This window comes from Aptenodytes forsteri, unplaced genomic scaffold (assembly GCF_000699145.1).
Source record: "Aptenodytes forsteri isolate BGI_AS27 unplaced genomic scaffold, ASM69914v1 Scaffold96, whole genome shotgun sequence".
NCBI lineage: Eukaryota > Metazoa > Chordata > Aves > Sphenisciformes > Spheniscidae > Aptenodytes > Aptenodytes forsteri.
The window spans coordinates 4,824,463-4,841,336 of record NW_008795029.1 but is presented as its reverse complement, the minus strand read 5'-3'; the positions used below and the strand labels follow the sequence as shown (position 1 = coordinate 4,841,336).

The 16,874-nt window shown below is 40.1% G+C and overlaps 1 protein-coding gene across 1 annotated transcript in view; it reads left to right on the top strand.

The window, feature by feature from the left end:
* Window positions 1-842: 842 nt before the first annotated feature.
* The window catches only part of SLC5A7 (solute carrier family 5 member 7), a 22,380-nt gene continuing 6,348 nt past the window's right edge, over window positions 843-16,874 (top strand). Inside the window, exons 1-4 of the mRNA XM_009276104.1 lie at window positions 843-1,020; window positions 7,653-7,766; window positions 10,779-10,934; window positions 13,480-13,628. Coding sequence (XP_009274379.1) covers window positions 843-1,020; window positions 7,653-7,766; window positions 10,779-10,934; window positions 13,480-13,628 — 597 coding nt within the window. The remainder of the gene's footprint in view (window positions 1,021-7,652; window positions 7,767-10,778; window positions 10,935-13,479; window positions 13,629-16,874) is intronic.

The window sequence follows — 16,874 nt, the reverse complement described above, 5'->3', positions numbered from 1 at the left end:
CGGCATTCCAACACAAAGACTCGAAAGATGTGTTTTGCTGTTGTAGCTACTACTTATCCATAGTTCTTACAGAACTTAAAACAGCTTTGTGGGTACGGGGCAGCCGCTGCCTATGTCGCCCGGGAGTTTTTCCCCGCTGTAGTTCGTACACCTGAAAATTTCTGCCGTTCGACAGCTTTTAAGCTTTCCGTCTACTTCTCAAATTGCGAACGAGAACAGATTGATACTTTTAATGGTGGACAATTAAATGTTACAAAAAAGAAAGCGCAGATTTTTAAATACAGGAGATGATAGAAGGGGGAAAAGACTCGGCATTCCAACACAAAGACTCGAAAGATGTGTTTTGCTGTTGTAGCTACTACTTATCCATAGTTCTTACAGAACTTAAAACAGCTTTGTGGCTTGTCTTCTAACTAAATAGAGACTTTTATAATAGCCCACATGGCCAAGATCCTCTATCCTATTTCATGTACCAAGCTATTTCTTGACCGAAGAGTTCCCAGACACTGGGGACTTGGTGACACTAAAATAATTTCGTGCTCAGTAACTGATTTCTAGGAATTGCGCAGCTTTCAGCCACATCGTTCGCTTCCCATCGTAATCGCAGGTTGCAATTGCTGGTTGTTGCTCCACGGGCATTTTAATTGGCATGTAAACTTAATTTCAATTACATCAGAAATACTCATTTCATAAATTCACCAGAATAGCCTCTTTAATAACCATCTGAGTTTTCTTTGTACACTGATTCTAAAAAGCATCTTACCAGGTTTGTTAACGTATTATTGCATTCTCTCCAGAGGTCTTAATGAAATAGCGATCAAAGAAACAGTCGCGACGTCAACATGGCTTTCCATGTGGAGGGGCTGGTGGCCATAGTTGTATTCTACCTGGCTATCCTGGCAGTTGGGATATGGGCTGCTTGGAAAACCAAGAACACCGGCAGCGAAGGAGATCGCAGCGAAGCTATTATAGTCGGTGGAAGAGACATTGGCTTGCTAGTTGGTGGATTTACAATGACCGGTATGTAAAAAAGCATCTTTTATTTTTTTCCTAACCAGTGTATAACTTGTCAGTTTTCCATCTGAATGAAGAAGTGTAATCTGCATGTTGAATAATGCAAAATGGACAAAATTATATATATGCTTTTTTTCCAATTGCTGCTAACATTGTTAGTGAACAGCCAAATGTAGCATCTATATGAAAACAACAAATATTTTAAAATCATACAGGAGGAATATCTTGCATTTCTTATTCATTGCTTTCATATTCATCTGTGGATCAGATATGTTTGGGACAGAAGTATAGAATTTATATAGATTAATAAGAAATCCAGTTTTAAAATAACTGTTATTGCTGTTAAAGCCATCCAAATTGGTAAGTTATTTTTGTTTAATCTGAGTAAAAAAAAGTTTATATGCAAAAAGATGGGGAGGGAGGGGGGGGTGCAGCATCAATTAAGAATAAGTTTCTAAAAGAAAATTGGCATAAATCCAAACTTGTAATTCCACTGATTTCAGCAAATGTACTTTGTGGATTCTTTTAGCTTCTTTTGCATCAGTTTGACAAAATAATATATTACTGTGAATAGTAGTATCAGTAGGAAAAGCCTGGGTGAAGGAAGAGTTCTTCACTGATTTTGTAAGCAGTGCTGTCCAACTCCCAGAGCCAGTCGAACCAGGTGTCCTGGCTGGGCCAAGATATTCACAATATGATCCAAATCTCAAGTCTTACAGCTAACATATGGGATCGGAACAAAAGTGCATTATAAGAAGAGTGAATTGGCCCACCATTTTTATTTAAGCAATTTAATTTTTAAGCATGCTTCTTTTTTTTATTTTATTTATTCTGAATCCTATTCAAGCAAAGCCCTTTCAATTGCCAGATTGGATTTATCATGTTATATTTATGTTTTGCTGTTTTGCCCTGTTCTGATTTCACAGTTATCTAATAAGGAAGAGACACATAAAAACTTGGGCCAAAATTCTGTGTTCTTTAATCAAGAGAAATTCCCATCCCCTTGGAGGGGCATTTTGCTCATTCAAAGACTGAATATTTGGATATTGAGTAAAGAATGTTTGTAAAAGTCAGTAAAGTTTGAATACAGGCAGATGTTCTGCTTTTCGTGCTTTGCTATAATTTACTGTATCACTCATCCATTGGCTACTGAAGCATCAGATATGGCAAGACTCTGCTCATAGCAAGAGCTGGTTTGGCTGCTTTCTGCTGAATTAAATGTTTTCCAGAGCACTGAAACCAGAATATTTTGCAGAGATATTGCTTGCCACAAAATTGTAACCATTAGATTGGGGGAGTGGAGACAAAACAAGACATTCCCCACACAAGTCGTTATGACAAACAGCTTTGCCTGTGGAAGAAGACACAAATTCTGGTCTCCTTAATCCTATTCTACGGGAATATTTTTCATAACAGCTGAAGCAGAGATGAGACTTGAACGGGGGCTTCCTGTATTGCAGGCAATTTCTGTAACCACCACAATTCACACCCACATATGCTCATCCCGTTTCATGCAAGCTCTAGAGATGGCATAGTGTATCATCTCTGCGGTAGAATATCAAGCTGATCCTAAAGCCTTTGCGTGGCTAAAACGCTCGTGGATTTTATACTATCAGGGTTCACATACTTTCTCACCTCTGCCTTCCATAAATATGGCAATTAAAGAAAAATTGAGATGGCAAGTAAATTGCACTTTCCATTTCGGGGAACCACGCCTGGCACACAAAGTTAAGTGTGGGCACAAGTCTACTGAATTGGGGGTTAGTCCAAGTTTTGTATCCGTGAGGGTGATTGAGATACTTAGTTTGTAAAGCCATAACAAAATAATTGTGAAAGTAAGCTGATCAAAATCTGCAATAAATTTTACTAAATAGTCACATTATTCAAGGACATATTTGCTTCTTTAAAAATGATAGATGCAGATTTTGCACCTCATAACCATGCCTCCAGAGATATATGGCTATTCCAATATAGTCTTTATATTTTACAGCTTTAATTGGCTAAATAGGAATTAAAAAGCAAAGCCTATCCCATAAAAGGAAAACAAGAAATTTTTAAAGATCTCCAGAAAGGATATTGTTAGTATGGACACGAAGTACTTTGGGGTATGGGATAAGGCCTAATTCTGTCTTTCTTGCCCGAGACAAACACTACCATCTTCCACGGCTATTGCTAAAAAAAAAACAGTAGCAGTTTCTAGGGCTACTTGGTGGGGAGGATGACAGAACTCATCCTATAAATTTAAAATCAAATTCAGAGCATAAGCATTGTGACTTCATAGGGAGGCACTCAAGATTCATGAGTCTAAAGTATTATTTTCTAAACGGCATTTAAAAGCCTTAAAGCAAATGCACTACCTATGAATAATGGCTGTGGACACATTTGGATGTATACTGTGAGTCTGAAGAAGCAGCTGTATCAGCTAGCTACTGAAAAGCCTAAACACAAAGCCTGTTGAAGGCTGAGTGTGTCTGCAATTACCAAAATAGAGAGAGTGAGAAGCTTGAATTGGGGATGGATCACAGCAGCTCATATTAAAATGAGCTAACAGAGCACCATAGTAGACACGCCTTTAATTTGTGTATCATTTTTACACAGTTATATTTAAAATGTTGCATTAAATATTAGCATTCCTTAATTTGTGGGTGAAATTCTTAAGAAGTGGTATCTGCGACAAACTTGAGTCTATTCTGATTTCGGTGATTGATTTTAAACCCCAGAGGAAATACTTGAGATGACATAATCAAATGCTTGCAAACATGACCAAAAAGGTAATAATCTATTGATGTCATTGTTTCATTTTAGTTGGATGGAGCCATGTGTCTTTTCACAAGAAAAAAAGAAATATTACAAAATGCTATTTTTTTGTAATCCTTAGGTCAGGATTTTCATTTTACAGAACTTGATGAGCTTATTCAATAATTTGAGTAGTCAGACAAGGCATCATTCACAAAGAAGTGCCAAAAAATCGGATTTTCTAATACATATCAATATATATATATATAGAAGTCTGAGATTAATTTCTGTGTTCCTCATATGAACTAGGAGTAGAATTGCTCTCCATATCCTCAGTATTTGTCTGATCATTTTTTAGGGTGCATGTTTTAAATGGATATTGGTATTAGCTGCATTTTTTGGTCCTTCAGACAGCAGGCAAAGAGAGGATTAAAATAGATTACCCCATGAGTGTTTCCATAGATTATTAAATTTTATATTCCTCTTGTCTGATTTAGAAGAAAAAAAGAATTTTACCAAAAAAGGTATTAAACTAACTTTAAATTGTGGCTTAGCAAACTGAGGATCAGAAAATTAATATCTAAGGTTGAAAACCCATCCTATCATATCCCATTATTTCTTTTCTAATGTATTTACTGATTTCAATGTACGTGCTGACTACCCATTCACCCCCTCAGAAGAAGCCATATAGCACCTTCCTAGAGCTCTGGGGTCCTTGGCAGATGTTCCAGAACAGTCATGTGCACAGAAAAACTGATCAGCAGTTATTTTTCAATCCCCAATCTAGAAATCAAGAAATAAAACTGAAAATAAGTGCTAAATCCTCCATGCCACCCAACCCAGCAATACCTGTCTGTAGAGCATTGTTCCTGTCCCCAGCCAGGGGAGGGCAATGGCCCCTGCAACATCACACAGAAGAGAAGTGACCTGCCCCTCTCCGAAGAAAATAAGGGAGGTAGGCATAGCATTCAAGTGCCCCTTGGAGAACACCTGCCACCTCAGTAGCAACCCCAGGCAAATTGATGCCGGACATTGAAGCCTCCTTGCACCATGGCTGCAGCAATATTGGAGTCTATCCTTGACTATGGGATATTATTCCCCATCTGGAAGTGGGTATCATTCATGCAGAATTCATGCTCACGTTTTTTTCCAGGGAAGGAGACAAATACAATTCCCTTTCTAAATATTTACTTTTGTTATTGCATACAGGTGCTTACAACCTATTCCATAAGTCTGTGCTGCTTAAGACACAACAGGCAATACACATGCCAGGTAGTCATGGACTCAACGGTCGACAGCTCAATGTCTGGGTGGAGATCAGTGACGAGGTGCCCCTCAGAGGTCCATATTGGGACCAGTATTATTTAGTATCTTTGTCAGGGACATGGACAGTGAGATTGAGTGCACCCTCAGCAAGTTTGCGGATGACACCAAGCTGAGTGGTGTGGTTGATCCTCTAGAGGGAAGGGGTGCCATCCAGAGGGACCTTGACAGGCTAGAGAGGTGGGCCTGTGTGAACCTCATGAAGTTCAACAAGGCCAGGTGCAAGGTCCCGCACCTGGGTCAGGGCAATCCCAAACATGGATACAGGCTGGGCGATGAGTGGATTGAGAGCAGCCCTGCGGACTAGGACTTGAGGGTATTGGTGAAAAACTGAATATGACCCAGCAACGTGCGCCAGCAGCCCAGAGGGCCAATCGCATCCTGGGCTGCCTGCAAAGAAATGTGGCCAGCAGGTCAAGGGAGGTGATGCTCCCCCTCTACTCTGCTCTGGTGAGACCCCACCTGGAGTACTGTGTTCAGCTCTGGGGGCCCCCCGCATAAGAAAGACATGGACCTGTTGGAGTGGGTTCAGAGGAGGGCCACAAAGATGATCGAGGGGCTGGAGCACCTCACGTGTGAGGACAGGCTGAGAGAGCTGAAGTTGTTTAGCCTAGAGAAGAGAAGGCTCCGGGGAGACCTTACAGCAGCCTTCCAGTACTTAAAGGGGGCCTACAGGAAAGATGGGGAAGGACCCTTTATCAGGGAGTGCAGTGAAAGGATGAGGGGTAACGCTTTTAAACCGAAAAAGGGTAGATTTAGATTAGATATTAGGAAGAAATTCTTTACTGTGAGGGTGGTGAGACACTGGAACAGGTTGCCCAGAGACGTTGTGGATGCCCCCTTCTGGGAAGTGTTCAAGGACAGGTTGGGTGAGGCTTTGAGCAACCTGATCTAGTGGAAAATATCCCTGCCCATGGCAGGGGGGCTGGAACTAGGTGATTTTTAAGGTCCCTTCCAACCCAAACCATTCTGTGATTCTATGATTCTAAGACTCTTGTAACCAAAGTATCATATTCCCACCTACATTAATTCACACTATCAAGAGGCACAAAATCCCAAATGTCTGACAACTTTTTATGTAGATTCTCTATCCTTGCTCTTCCCACCAAGGGTCAGTGTTCACCCATCTTCTCCACATTGTCCCACATGGGCATCACTCACCTCTTGTCTTGTCTCTGTAGTGTACAATAGATCTCGATACCCAAAAGTCTACCAATAACAGGGTTCCTTGGATCACTTCTTTTGTTGCAGGCTTTCTCTGCAAGCACATACCTCAAACAAGCCCATTATACTATCTCCAACAACAGAATGGTCCATTCCTGTGCTTCAAAATGCTGAAAGGGGCACAATGGTAATGCTCTGATTGCCGGAGATCTTTGATACTAAATCGATGGTGTAATTTAGCATTGAGCTAAAAAAAAAAAATCTCTGGTAGTATTTGAAAGATATCAGAGTTAAGCGGAAAAGAGTGGTCATTTAGATTTTCATGAAATTTCTTTAGGATTTTTAATTAAATTTTCTTCATTTGTGTTTATCTCCAATTGTTTGTCTCAAACACAAAATCAAGTTTGTTTGTATGATGGTGGATACTGGGACAATTCTGAAGAATGCTTAAGGAAAATAAATTTCTTACAATTGTGACTTTTTACACAGAAAGCCTGAACTACTCTTTATATGAGAAGGCAAAGACTTCTGAGGCAAATCAAAATAGCATTACAAAAATCTAGTACTTGTAATGATCTGCCTGCTCTTGTTCAAACTACAGACCCAGACTCATAAAACTTACTCATTATACATTAGAGAAAATCAAGAACTTTTTGCATGGAATCTGCAAACAGGAAGAGATAAACTTTATTACATAATTTGTTACGAATTATTTTTGCAGCTCTAATCACAATACATTTCTGTGTTGGAGATTTTCTTTCATACATACTGTAGGTCCCAAGTTCTCAAATGTAGAAACTTCCCTTCAAGGCAGAGAATCAATTCATTAAGGGTCTGAGGCTGACATATTAAAAATACTGCTGGTTTTCAGAGAGATAAAATCAGAAATATTATAGATAGCACAATTCACTTCTGGAATATATCTTCAGGAAGCACAAAAATAAATGAGTCAATGTTCAGAACTTAAATAGCTACATAAAACCACCACAGCCCTATATGGAAATATAGCATTTAGGGAAATCAGAGTTTACTAAATGTGCTTTGTGTAGCCACAATTTAAAATTTAGCAAGGTTTTAAGGGCAATTTGTTTCACGAAGGCCCTAGTAAACAATGCATTCATTAAACTCCTGTCTAATTTCAATGCTTTGACTCAGCCCTCACATCTTCACTGACTATACAGACGCTTAGACACCTTAATGATTGTCTCAGTCCATCTGACTTCTTTTTTCATACGCTTAGGTTGTAAGTTTTTCAAATTAGGACTATCTTTTACAGAAGGATGCCATGTCTGGCACATGTACAGTACATATAACAAAAAATAGCAATATTATAAGTGATGACAATTTCATTCCACAACATGGGAGGTTTTCTTCCTTTGTGCACCTTAAAGACTTTTCCACCTCTTCTTTTTCAGCCACATGGGTTGGAGGAGGTTACATCAACGGGACAGCAGAAGCTGTGTATGTCCCAGGCTACGGTCTAGCTTGGGCTCAGGCACCTATCGGATATTCCCTTAGTCTGGTTTTAGGTAAGCAAAGAACTAAAGGTAATAGTCTCTCATTTTAAACAGTTCTGATGACAAGTCCAACATTTGAAATGAAACAACTAGGGTCTGATAAAAGGCTACTGAGGTAAACTGGATCCCTTCTGCTGATAGGTTTAGCTATTAAAAAGAAAAACAGAAAATCACTATACATAGTTTGATATCTTAAGTCTCCTGAATGCCTTGGCAAGACCTATTTGATTGTTACAACCGTAGTGATCTATGGAGGTCACAATAAGAAAGGTTTTGTTGTGGGATTTTTTTAAATTATATATACTAAGTTTTACATATTCAGGTTTTCTTTAAGTGCCTGTATGATCTGGAACATGATAATATCAGGACACCTATAAATCTTGGAATTCAAGAATGGCAAATAACCTTTCAGGTTAGGGAAGTGCTTATACCTTACAGATCTTCACCAAGAGTCTAAGTAACTTGTCTAATTTTGTGTAGGAAGTCTGTAGTAGAACCAATCTGTTTCCTTAAAATTAGACCAAGCATCTTCTTAAACGCAGTACAAAACTCCAAATCACATGTCAAAATGCTAATACACAATCCTGCTATATGCAGGGTCAGAGTGTAAAACACAGACAGCATTATAATTTTTAATGCTGTGGCCTCTAATTCCTGAAATGTAGTCTCAGAACTTCCTTACTTTTCTTAGAAATAATAGCAATAAAAAATTTCTCACCATGTCTCAACCACATGGAGCAGCTCGCAACAGCAGTATTGCCTTGTGAGCCGTGATGAATACACCACAAAGTTGTCAACCACAGCCTCTCAGTTTGTGAACAGATCATGTCCCTAAGGCAACAAAACGATACTGTGTTTTTCATCTTTCATTAATGTGACTGGTGTATTAGCCTTTCTAATAATACTTGACCTCTCAGTCTATTTTGAGTCTTTTCTCATGGTCCTCCCACCTAGTCTGTCCCTTTGTTTCCCTTTGTTGCTTATGCAGGTCGTCTTCTCCTTTTATTTCTTCCTATACAACTCGGTTTCCCTCCTGACTCTTTTTTCCCCTCGGAAATGCTTTCCTATGGCCTGTCCTGGTTCTCCTCTCTTCCCAGGCAGAAACCTTCCCCATCGTAGATGCTCCTCTCTGGAACATGCGGGCCAGCTCCAGTTCCAGTAGTAGTTCCCATCCCTGAGAGCAGCTCTATTTCCTGTAAGGAAAACAATAACAGTAGATGTCTGCCTGGAGACCAGTTCATGTCATTATGAGGTCATGAGGGTCATGATCCATCGATGTCATTAAACAGTCATTAGGATCGTAGTCACAAGCATCTTCCTGTCTCTTAGCCTCTTAGAATTGACACAAATTAATAATAGCCCAGAAGGGGTTGAGTTAGCCTCTCCCCTCACTTCCAGCTGTTTTTAGATATCCAGACTTTTTTTCCTGGAAATTATAATGGCCACTGCAGAGAAAAGAAGTGTGTATCATGTGACCATATATCTCTCTGCAGAGCACGGAGAGGAAAGCATTTCTGTAGGCGTGATCTGTACATGCAGGTTTGGGAGGAGGAGTTGTTTATCCTTCTTTAAAAAAAAAAATAAAAATTATAAATACAAGTCTAGAAGAAATATTATTGCTTCAGATTGGAAGGATTTAAGATTGCTATAATCTCCCTGTTAGTTCAATGTTGTGCTGCATACCGCTTTTCCTAATTTTTCAAGCAATTTAGTTTTAAAGGTCCCTATTATAAATATCCCCTATTTCCTTTGACAGATGTTTGAACATCCTAATAGATTATAATACCAGTGACTCTTTTTTTTCTTCTTTTAGTTGTCTTTTGTAATGATGGCATAACAAGTAGAATAGGAACAGGATCCATGACCAATCCAAGAATAGTAAAAAAATGCTGGAGGGTTTCCACATCCAAACAACCTGCCTAAAGACAGCGTTAACATAAGCAGTATAAATCGATTGTGATTGGTAAGCCAGTACTTTCTGTTCAGGGAACTTAATGAAATGAAGAAATATGAGTGATATAAAGCAATACATAGAAATATGGAAAAATCTTCCGTACAATACAATGAATACATTACATATCGCATGATGAAGAACCTAAGTGTCACCAAATACCGTACAGTAGATTTTATTGGGAACTGACTGCTTTCCAGTTTTTTTATTGTGCCTTATACATTGCATTTCAGCAGTTTTACTGTAGTAGAAGTCTACTTAGTTATGGTCACGTGCAAGTCTCAACTACACAGGTTTCCATAGAAGGTCTCTTTCAGCTTTCCTGAGATATGTCCTTTTTTTTCCCCAGCCAGAAAGAATTTGAGGACTGTACATTAGAAAGGTGAGGTCTTTGCACATTTATGTACATATCCAGCCCGTATGCCAATCAGGCAGAGAAGAATTGTGATACATCAAAATTCCTGAACATGTAAAAGTGAAATAAGTGTATGACAAATGGTCTGGGAGCCTGACACCTGCAGAGCTGAGAAGGCATCTGACCTAGCCCGCAGGTGTAGTAAAGTTGATTTAAGCATACATAATAAATCGGAATTGTCCTGAAAGAATCAGATTTGCTGTGTGTGCACTATCCATGTATGAACTCGTATTTCTGATCCAGGCATCCCAGACAGTTTTATTTTTAGAGTAGGACCATGTGAAAATTCATGCTGGATTCTGCTCTAAGAATGAACAGGATTAGGTAGAAAAGCCATTCCCTTAGGCTGATCCAAAATTAGACAAAACTCTGACAGCCTCCATAATGGCAGATTAAGTAAACTGAACCAGACAAAATAAGACAAACTTATTTTTCATTATTGGACCATAGATACTAATGGTGTGGATGTGTTTATGTAACTCTGTAGACAGATGTAAGGTAAGAGTTCTTAGAGGATATTTTAACTGTACTTATTTCTTTAAAAAAAACCCAGTAATACTAATATTTTTGTACCCTTAACTGATAATCAATGTTTTACCCCTTAATGGCAATGCATTTCTCCATTGCAGCTGGTGTCTTATGCTACTTTTCTTTGTAGGTGGCCTTTTTTTTGCAAAACCCATGCGATCCAAAGGCTATGTGACAATGCTAGACCCTTTTCAGCAGCTTTATGGAAAAAGGATGGGAGGGCTACTGTTTATTCCAGCTTTAATGGGAGAAATGTTTTGGGCTGCTGCCATCTTCTCTGCCTTAGGTAAGGAATAAGCAGTATAAATATTAATTTATCACAGATGGAAAGAACTAAGAAAATCAGAAATGCATTAAAATTCTGGCTTCAAATGCTAACTATCCTAGCCACATGATTCAGAGTGTGACAGTTCTCAGACCCATGCTAACTAGTAATTAAACCTGGTAATGGTCCCCCATTAATTATTTTGGTAATGGAAAGACAAGAAAGGTATCTATTCATTTTCAGGTACCTTTAAGTTGTCCCTTTTCAAAGAGCATGAAAAGATTTAGCAACAAATGTCCTTTAATTGTGAGGGTGACATGAGTGATTGCAAGCGTCCCTTTTATGTCAAGGCTGACTCAGCTTCTCTTTTACACCACTGAGATCACAGAAGCAAGTCAAAAGTTTCCTTAAAGATATGAAAGATTATTGCCAATGCATCTAAACAAAATAATCCTTTGCATATAGGAGACCTACACATACTGAACTTTCCATAGTACAAATAATAGAAGTAAAACAGACGCTGATCAATAAATTGAAGTATTATTAAATTCCATGTGGGTTTCTACTCGACAAAATGAAGAAAATGCTTAGGATTCAAGAAAGGATTCAGAGAATTAGTGGAACTATGACTCAATATAAAATCACCTAACTACTCATCCAGTTCTGAAAAAAAAACAGTTTACAGGGTTTTTAATTATATTTCAGGCTTGAATTTAGCAATCCCTTCAAGAACTGAGAAAGCCCTTGAGTCAAAGCACCAGTAGTTGACTTTTACCAGCTAATAATACTCATAGTGCACATGCATGTGGTAATGCTTTCTAGCACAAGCTATTTTAAACAGAAAATAAATTTCGAAGGTACTCTCCAACTGTGCTCTGATGAACTGCAAAGCAATGGGGAGCTTGTCTACCACAATTTCGTCACAAAACCCTTAAAGGACTAAAAACAAACTACATGCTGAGGTGATAGGAGTTGAATAACTTGCAGAACACTCTGAGTATTTGGCATATACTTTCTTTCTGATTGAAGACAAGCTTATCTGTATATTTCAAAGCAAGCGGTGTGAATACCTTTCTAGTAGGTTTATATTAACAGCTGACAGTTAAAGATTGTCAATGACTATAAAGGTCATTGAGGGATTTGGTTTTAACTACTCTGTGAATAATCTGGTTATATTATACCTCCTAATTTGCACACCTATCCTCACTGATGAATATTTAATCCCAGTACTCTTCACTTCTTGATCTTCGTCATGATTTCTTGCTTGGCAGGGTTATAGAAGGGAAAGACAGGTCTTCCAGCTTGTGAAAGTGGTCTGAGCTTGTAATCCTTAAGCACATGAACTTTGAAGGCTCACTGTACAACAAAAAGCCACCTGACAGCTCCCAGCAGCTCTTATATACCACACATCATGTTGTGTTCTACTGCCAGAACTTTTCTACCTATGTGGTCAAGAATATCCATCTACAATACCTGCAAGGATTAAAAGTAGTTGCAACGAGTTTCATTTAAATTACCCTAATTAGAAGGAGAGGAACTTTTTTTTAAAACATTATTTTAAAACACTGCAATCACCTGAAATAGTTAATACATCTAAGGGAAATGTATAACCATCCTGATAGCTGCTGAAGGGCAGTGCAATTCAGGAGGTTTCTTGAGTGAACTGACAACTTCCTAAAACAAATTATCAGGGAGCTGATGAAGGGAGGTGCTCTGTTGAACCTGTTACTTACAAACAAGGAAGAACTAGTTAGGGATGTGAAGGTTGGAGGCAGACTTGGCTGCAGTGTTCATGAGATGGTGGAGTTCAAAGTCCTGAGAGGAGGGAACAAGGCAAAAATCAGGACTGCAACAATGGACTTCAGGAAAGTAGAGTTTGGCCTCTTCAGGGATCTGCTTGGAGGAATCCCATGGGAGACAGCCCTGGAGAGAAGAGTAGTCCAGGAGAGCTGGCTGATACTCAGGGATCACCTCCTCCAAGTTCAAGAACAGTCTACCCTGACAACCAGGAAAACAAGCAAAGCTGGCAGGAGACCTGCATGGACGAGAAAGGAGCTCCTGACTAGACTCAGACATAAAAAGGAAGCATTCAAGAGGTGGAAGGAGGGACAGGTGACCTGGAAGGAATACAGAGACACTGTCCAAGCATGCAGAGATGGGTTTGGAAAAGCCAAAGTCCACCTGGCTTTTAATCTGGCCATGAAGGGCAGCAAGAAAGGCTTCTACGAGCATATAAACTAGGGAAAATGTGGACTGCTGTTGAATGGGACAGGGGACCTGGTGGCAAAGGATATGGAAAAGGCTGAGTTACTCAGTGCCTTCTCTGCTTCATTCTTTGCTGGTAAGACCAGCCTTCAGGAATCCCAGGACCCTGAGAACCCTAGGAAAGTCCAGGGCAAGGAAGGCTTGCGAAAAGAGGATCAGGTTAGGAAACATTTAAGTAGACTGGACAGACACAATTTCATGGGACTTCATGGGATGCATCCCACGAGTGCTGTGGGAGCTGGCTCATTATCAGACATACTGTGACATACACTAACACACAGTGCTTTGTTTTTCCCCATAGGTGCCACCATAAGTGTGATCATTGACATTAATGTCAATATTTCAGTCATTATTTCTGCCCTGATTGCAACTATGTACACGCTTGTGGGTGGGCTTTATTCTGTGGCCTACACCGATGTAGTTCAGCTCTTCTGCATCTTCCTGGGACTGGTAAGTTTGGCTTTTTTTCCCCTTCTTTGTTGAGGATTTTGCCCTGGGCATGATGATGATTACTGAGACCTATTGCCCATCTTCAGTTTTGGAACTATGTCTTCACTGAAAGCTCAGCAAAGGAATATCTCCACTCACAGAGCCCTGACTTTAAAGAGTCTGCATTTACATCACTGTACAGCCCATGCTTTGACAATAATGCTGACCGAGAGGCCCAATTCTTTGGCTTTTTTCCAACCAGTCTGATAGAGCAAACACTCTTGTAATTGTCCTGCTATTTCTGTATATCTACGTATCTATATATCTATATGTCTATATATCTATATATCTAACTCAGGATAGGACTGGAGCTGACTCCTTTCCTATCTGTCCATAGAACTGTGGCACAGGCACTGGCAAGAGACATCAGATGTAGGAAGCAGTCAGTAGAGCAGTCCAGAAACACTGGCATTGGACCTGCAGAGCTGACGCTCTCCTGCTTCTCTTTCCTGTAGCTGTCACCTACTCATGCAGCTTAGTTAACCTCCTGCTTTAAATCACCTTCTTGGTTTTTGCCTCATTTCCCTCCATTGTCCTTGAAGACCATGATATAGGAAGTCTCACCAGATGACCTTGCTGTTTGAATATGGTGGTATGAATATCCCCTCATCAGCTATCAATGATATGCTAGTGGGTAGCGTTTTATTTACTGCTGTTCTTTAAGCCCTACTCTGAAAAACATCAATGCAACAGGGCTTAGATCACAGGGCTGCAAACAAAGAAGCTGCTGTCTTTGTTTGCCAGTGGCAGTAATAGATGGTCACAGGTGTGCAGAGATCTGAGACAGGCTGAAATAAATGGGGTGGCTCGAGGCGAAGGAACTGAATGGCACCTTGGGGATCCGGAGTTGTTTCTCTGCTTTCACCAGCGTTCTTGTGCAGCTCTAGGGAAATTGCTTCAGCCAGAGCTCACACAGGTGGTCACTAACCAACCCTGTGTGTGTTCTCACTCTGTGGCATCCTACCGTGAGGCCTACGGCCTTATTTGCAGAAGTGCTAAGCATTCCCTGTTGTAACTGACTTCATGGGAATGGTGCTAAATACCCTGAAAAAGCAAATCCAAGTTCCAGCTGGCCACCTCAAATGAGAAGTTATTCCAGATCTTCTTCTCTCATATCTTTGTTCTTCACCTGCACAGTGGGGAAAGTACTGTTTCCTTCCCTAACATGCATGTTAATATTTGTGAACCATTCAGTTTCTACAGATGGTGTGCATTACAGAAATTCCCAAAATTGTAGATAAATCAAAATACAGAAATGCTTTTCCAATGAGAACAACTCATGCACTGCTAAAGACCCTGATCCTGTGGGAATAACAACATGTGATCCGGTATTAAAGGCAGCATGAACCTGACAGGGAGGGGAAAGCAAATGAAGGTTGTATAGCAGTCTTCTCAATGGTTGGATCCGTAGCTTTAATAGTGTTCTTTTAATTCAGGTTGGGCTCTTTATGTAATTTCCCATTTAAAATAAACAGCAATAATGTCATGTTGAAGGAACCATATTCATAACCTCCAGAGTCATCAGTGGGGCTGGAAGCCTCAGATAGCATCTAAATGGTCATGCTCTAGGTGAGGCAGTTTTAGATGAGATGGGACACTTTCACAGTAGGTGTCACAGAATATGTCACAGGCACAGGTATCCCAGCTTCCCCTCCAGGCTCTGGAGCAGTTTGTATTACCACTGGCACAGAGCTTTACTGCTCATTCCTCTAATGTCTATTTCGCTCCTGCTCCTTACTCAAGGGGAGATGCTTGTTGTGATCACTTCTGTTCCCTACCCTGGCTCCTCAATTCAGCCACAGCTTCTTCCTTAGGCTTCCATAACCTCTACCCCAGCCACTGCATGTACTTCCCTGGTTTTCTCCTTACAATCCCATGTAGTCTCTCTCCTTAACTCCTCGCTCTCCTGTACCCACATCTGCAACTCTCAGCTCTTTGTCATTATCTTGTCCCATGAGTCTTTCCTTGATCCTGCACTGTATTCTCACTATTTACTGACTCTCCATCTCAGCTGTATTATTAATTCCCCCTTCTAAACTCTTTGCCACCATGTAGAAGTCCTTTTTTTCTGGTTTCCAGTCCCATGAGGTCCAGGTCCTTCTAGCTACCTGCTACTTCCACCCCCGAGCTTCAAGTCCCAACATAAAGTCCCAGTTTCTGCTTCACTTCCACAAGCCTTGGTTTTATTTGACCTCCATTCAAAACAGTGAATTTTCTACTCTGGTTTGAAAGAACTCAATGAAGAAATTGGGTCTATGTCTGTATTAAGCAAGTTAAACAGTGTCAAGGTGAAAACACCGAATCATCTGTAGTGCTTAATTGTTAACACAGTCCTGGCACTGTTTTAGCCCACGCCAGCTAGTACTTTCCCAGATAGTTCCCAGGAACAGTTGAGGGCTGTCCTTTTTAGCAGGAGAAGGAGTCTAGGTGTATGGACGTAAACCATGACATGTCAGTGAACTGCAAGGCCAGAGAAAGTGTCTTGACTTGGTTTATTTACTAATATAGAGGTAATCCTTGAGACCACAAAGGTTACTGTCAGGAACTGGAATGGATTACTAAAGCTCATAATGCATTTGCAATACAGTCCCTATTAAATCCTGAGCTGTGGCATGCAGGCTGCAGGTGGACCTTTAGAAATTTACCTTACTGAAAATCTCAGCTGAGTATGGGCAAACTACAGCTCCTCAGAAGCTCATCACTTGGACATGTATGAGATTTGAGATTCACAAACAAGAATAAAAAATCCATTTGACCACCTTGTTCCCCATGAATTTCTCAACAAGAATAGTATTAACATCCATTAATTTTGACAATATGTTTATTTTTCCCTCAAAATACCTTGGAGACAGTTGGAACATTTTGGTGATCTTTCCCAGAAAAGCCCAAGCAGACAGTGAGAAGGGAATCTTTCTGCCTAAGTGCTTAAATTGGCAAAGTTTAATATGTAACTGAGAACAGAATACTATGGTACATGATAAACAGCCTGAATAATAGGCAGTGCAGAAAAACATAGCAATAATCCATATATTCTTCACACAATATTGCAATAATTTTACAACAAAGTAGAGGAAGATGTTTGATTTCTCCCCTCCTTGCTCCTGTTACCCCATACACTTAAATATGGATGAGGGAAAGGCTGTGGATGTGGTCTACCTCGACTTCAGTAAGGCCTTTGACACCGTCTCCCACAGCATTCTCCTCGAG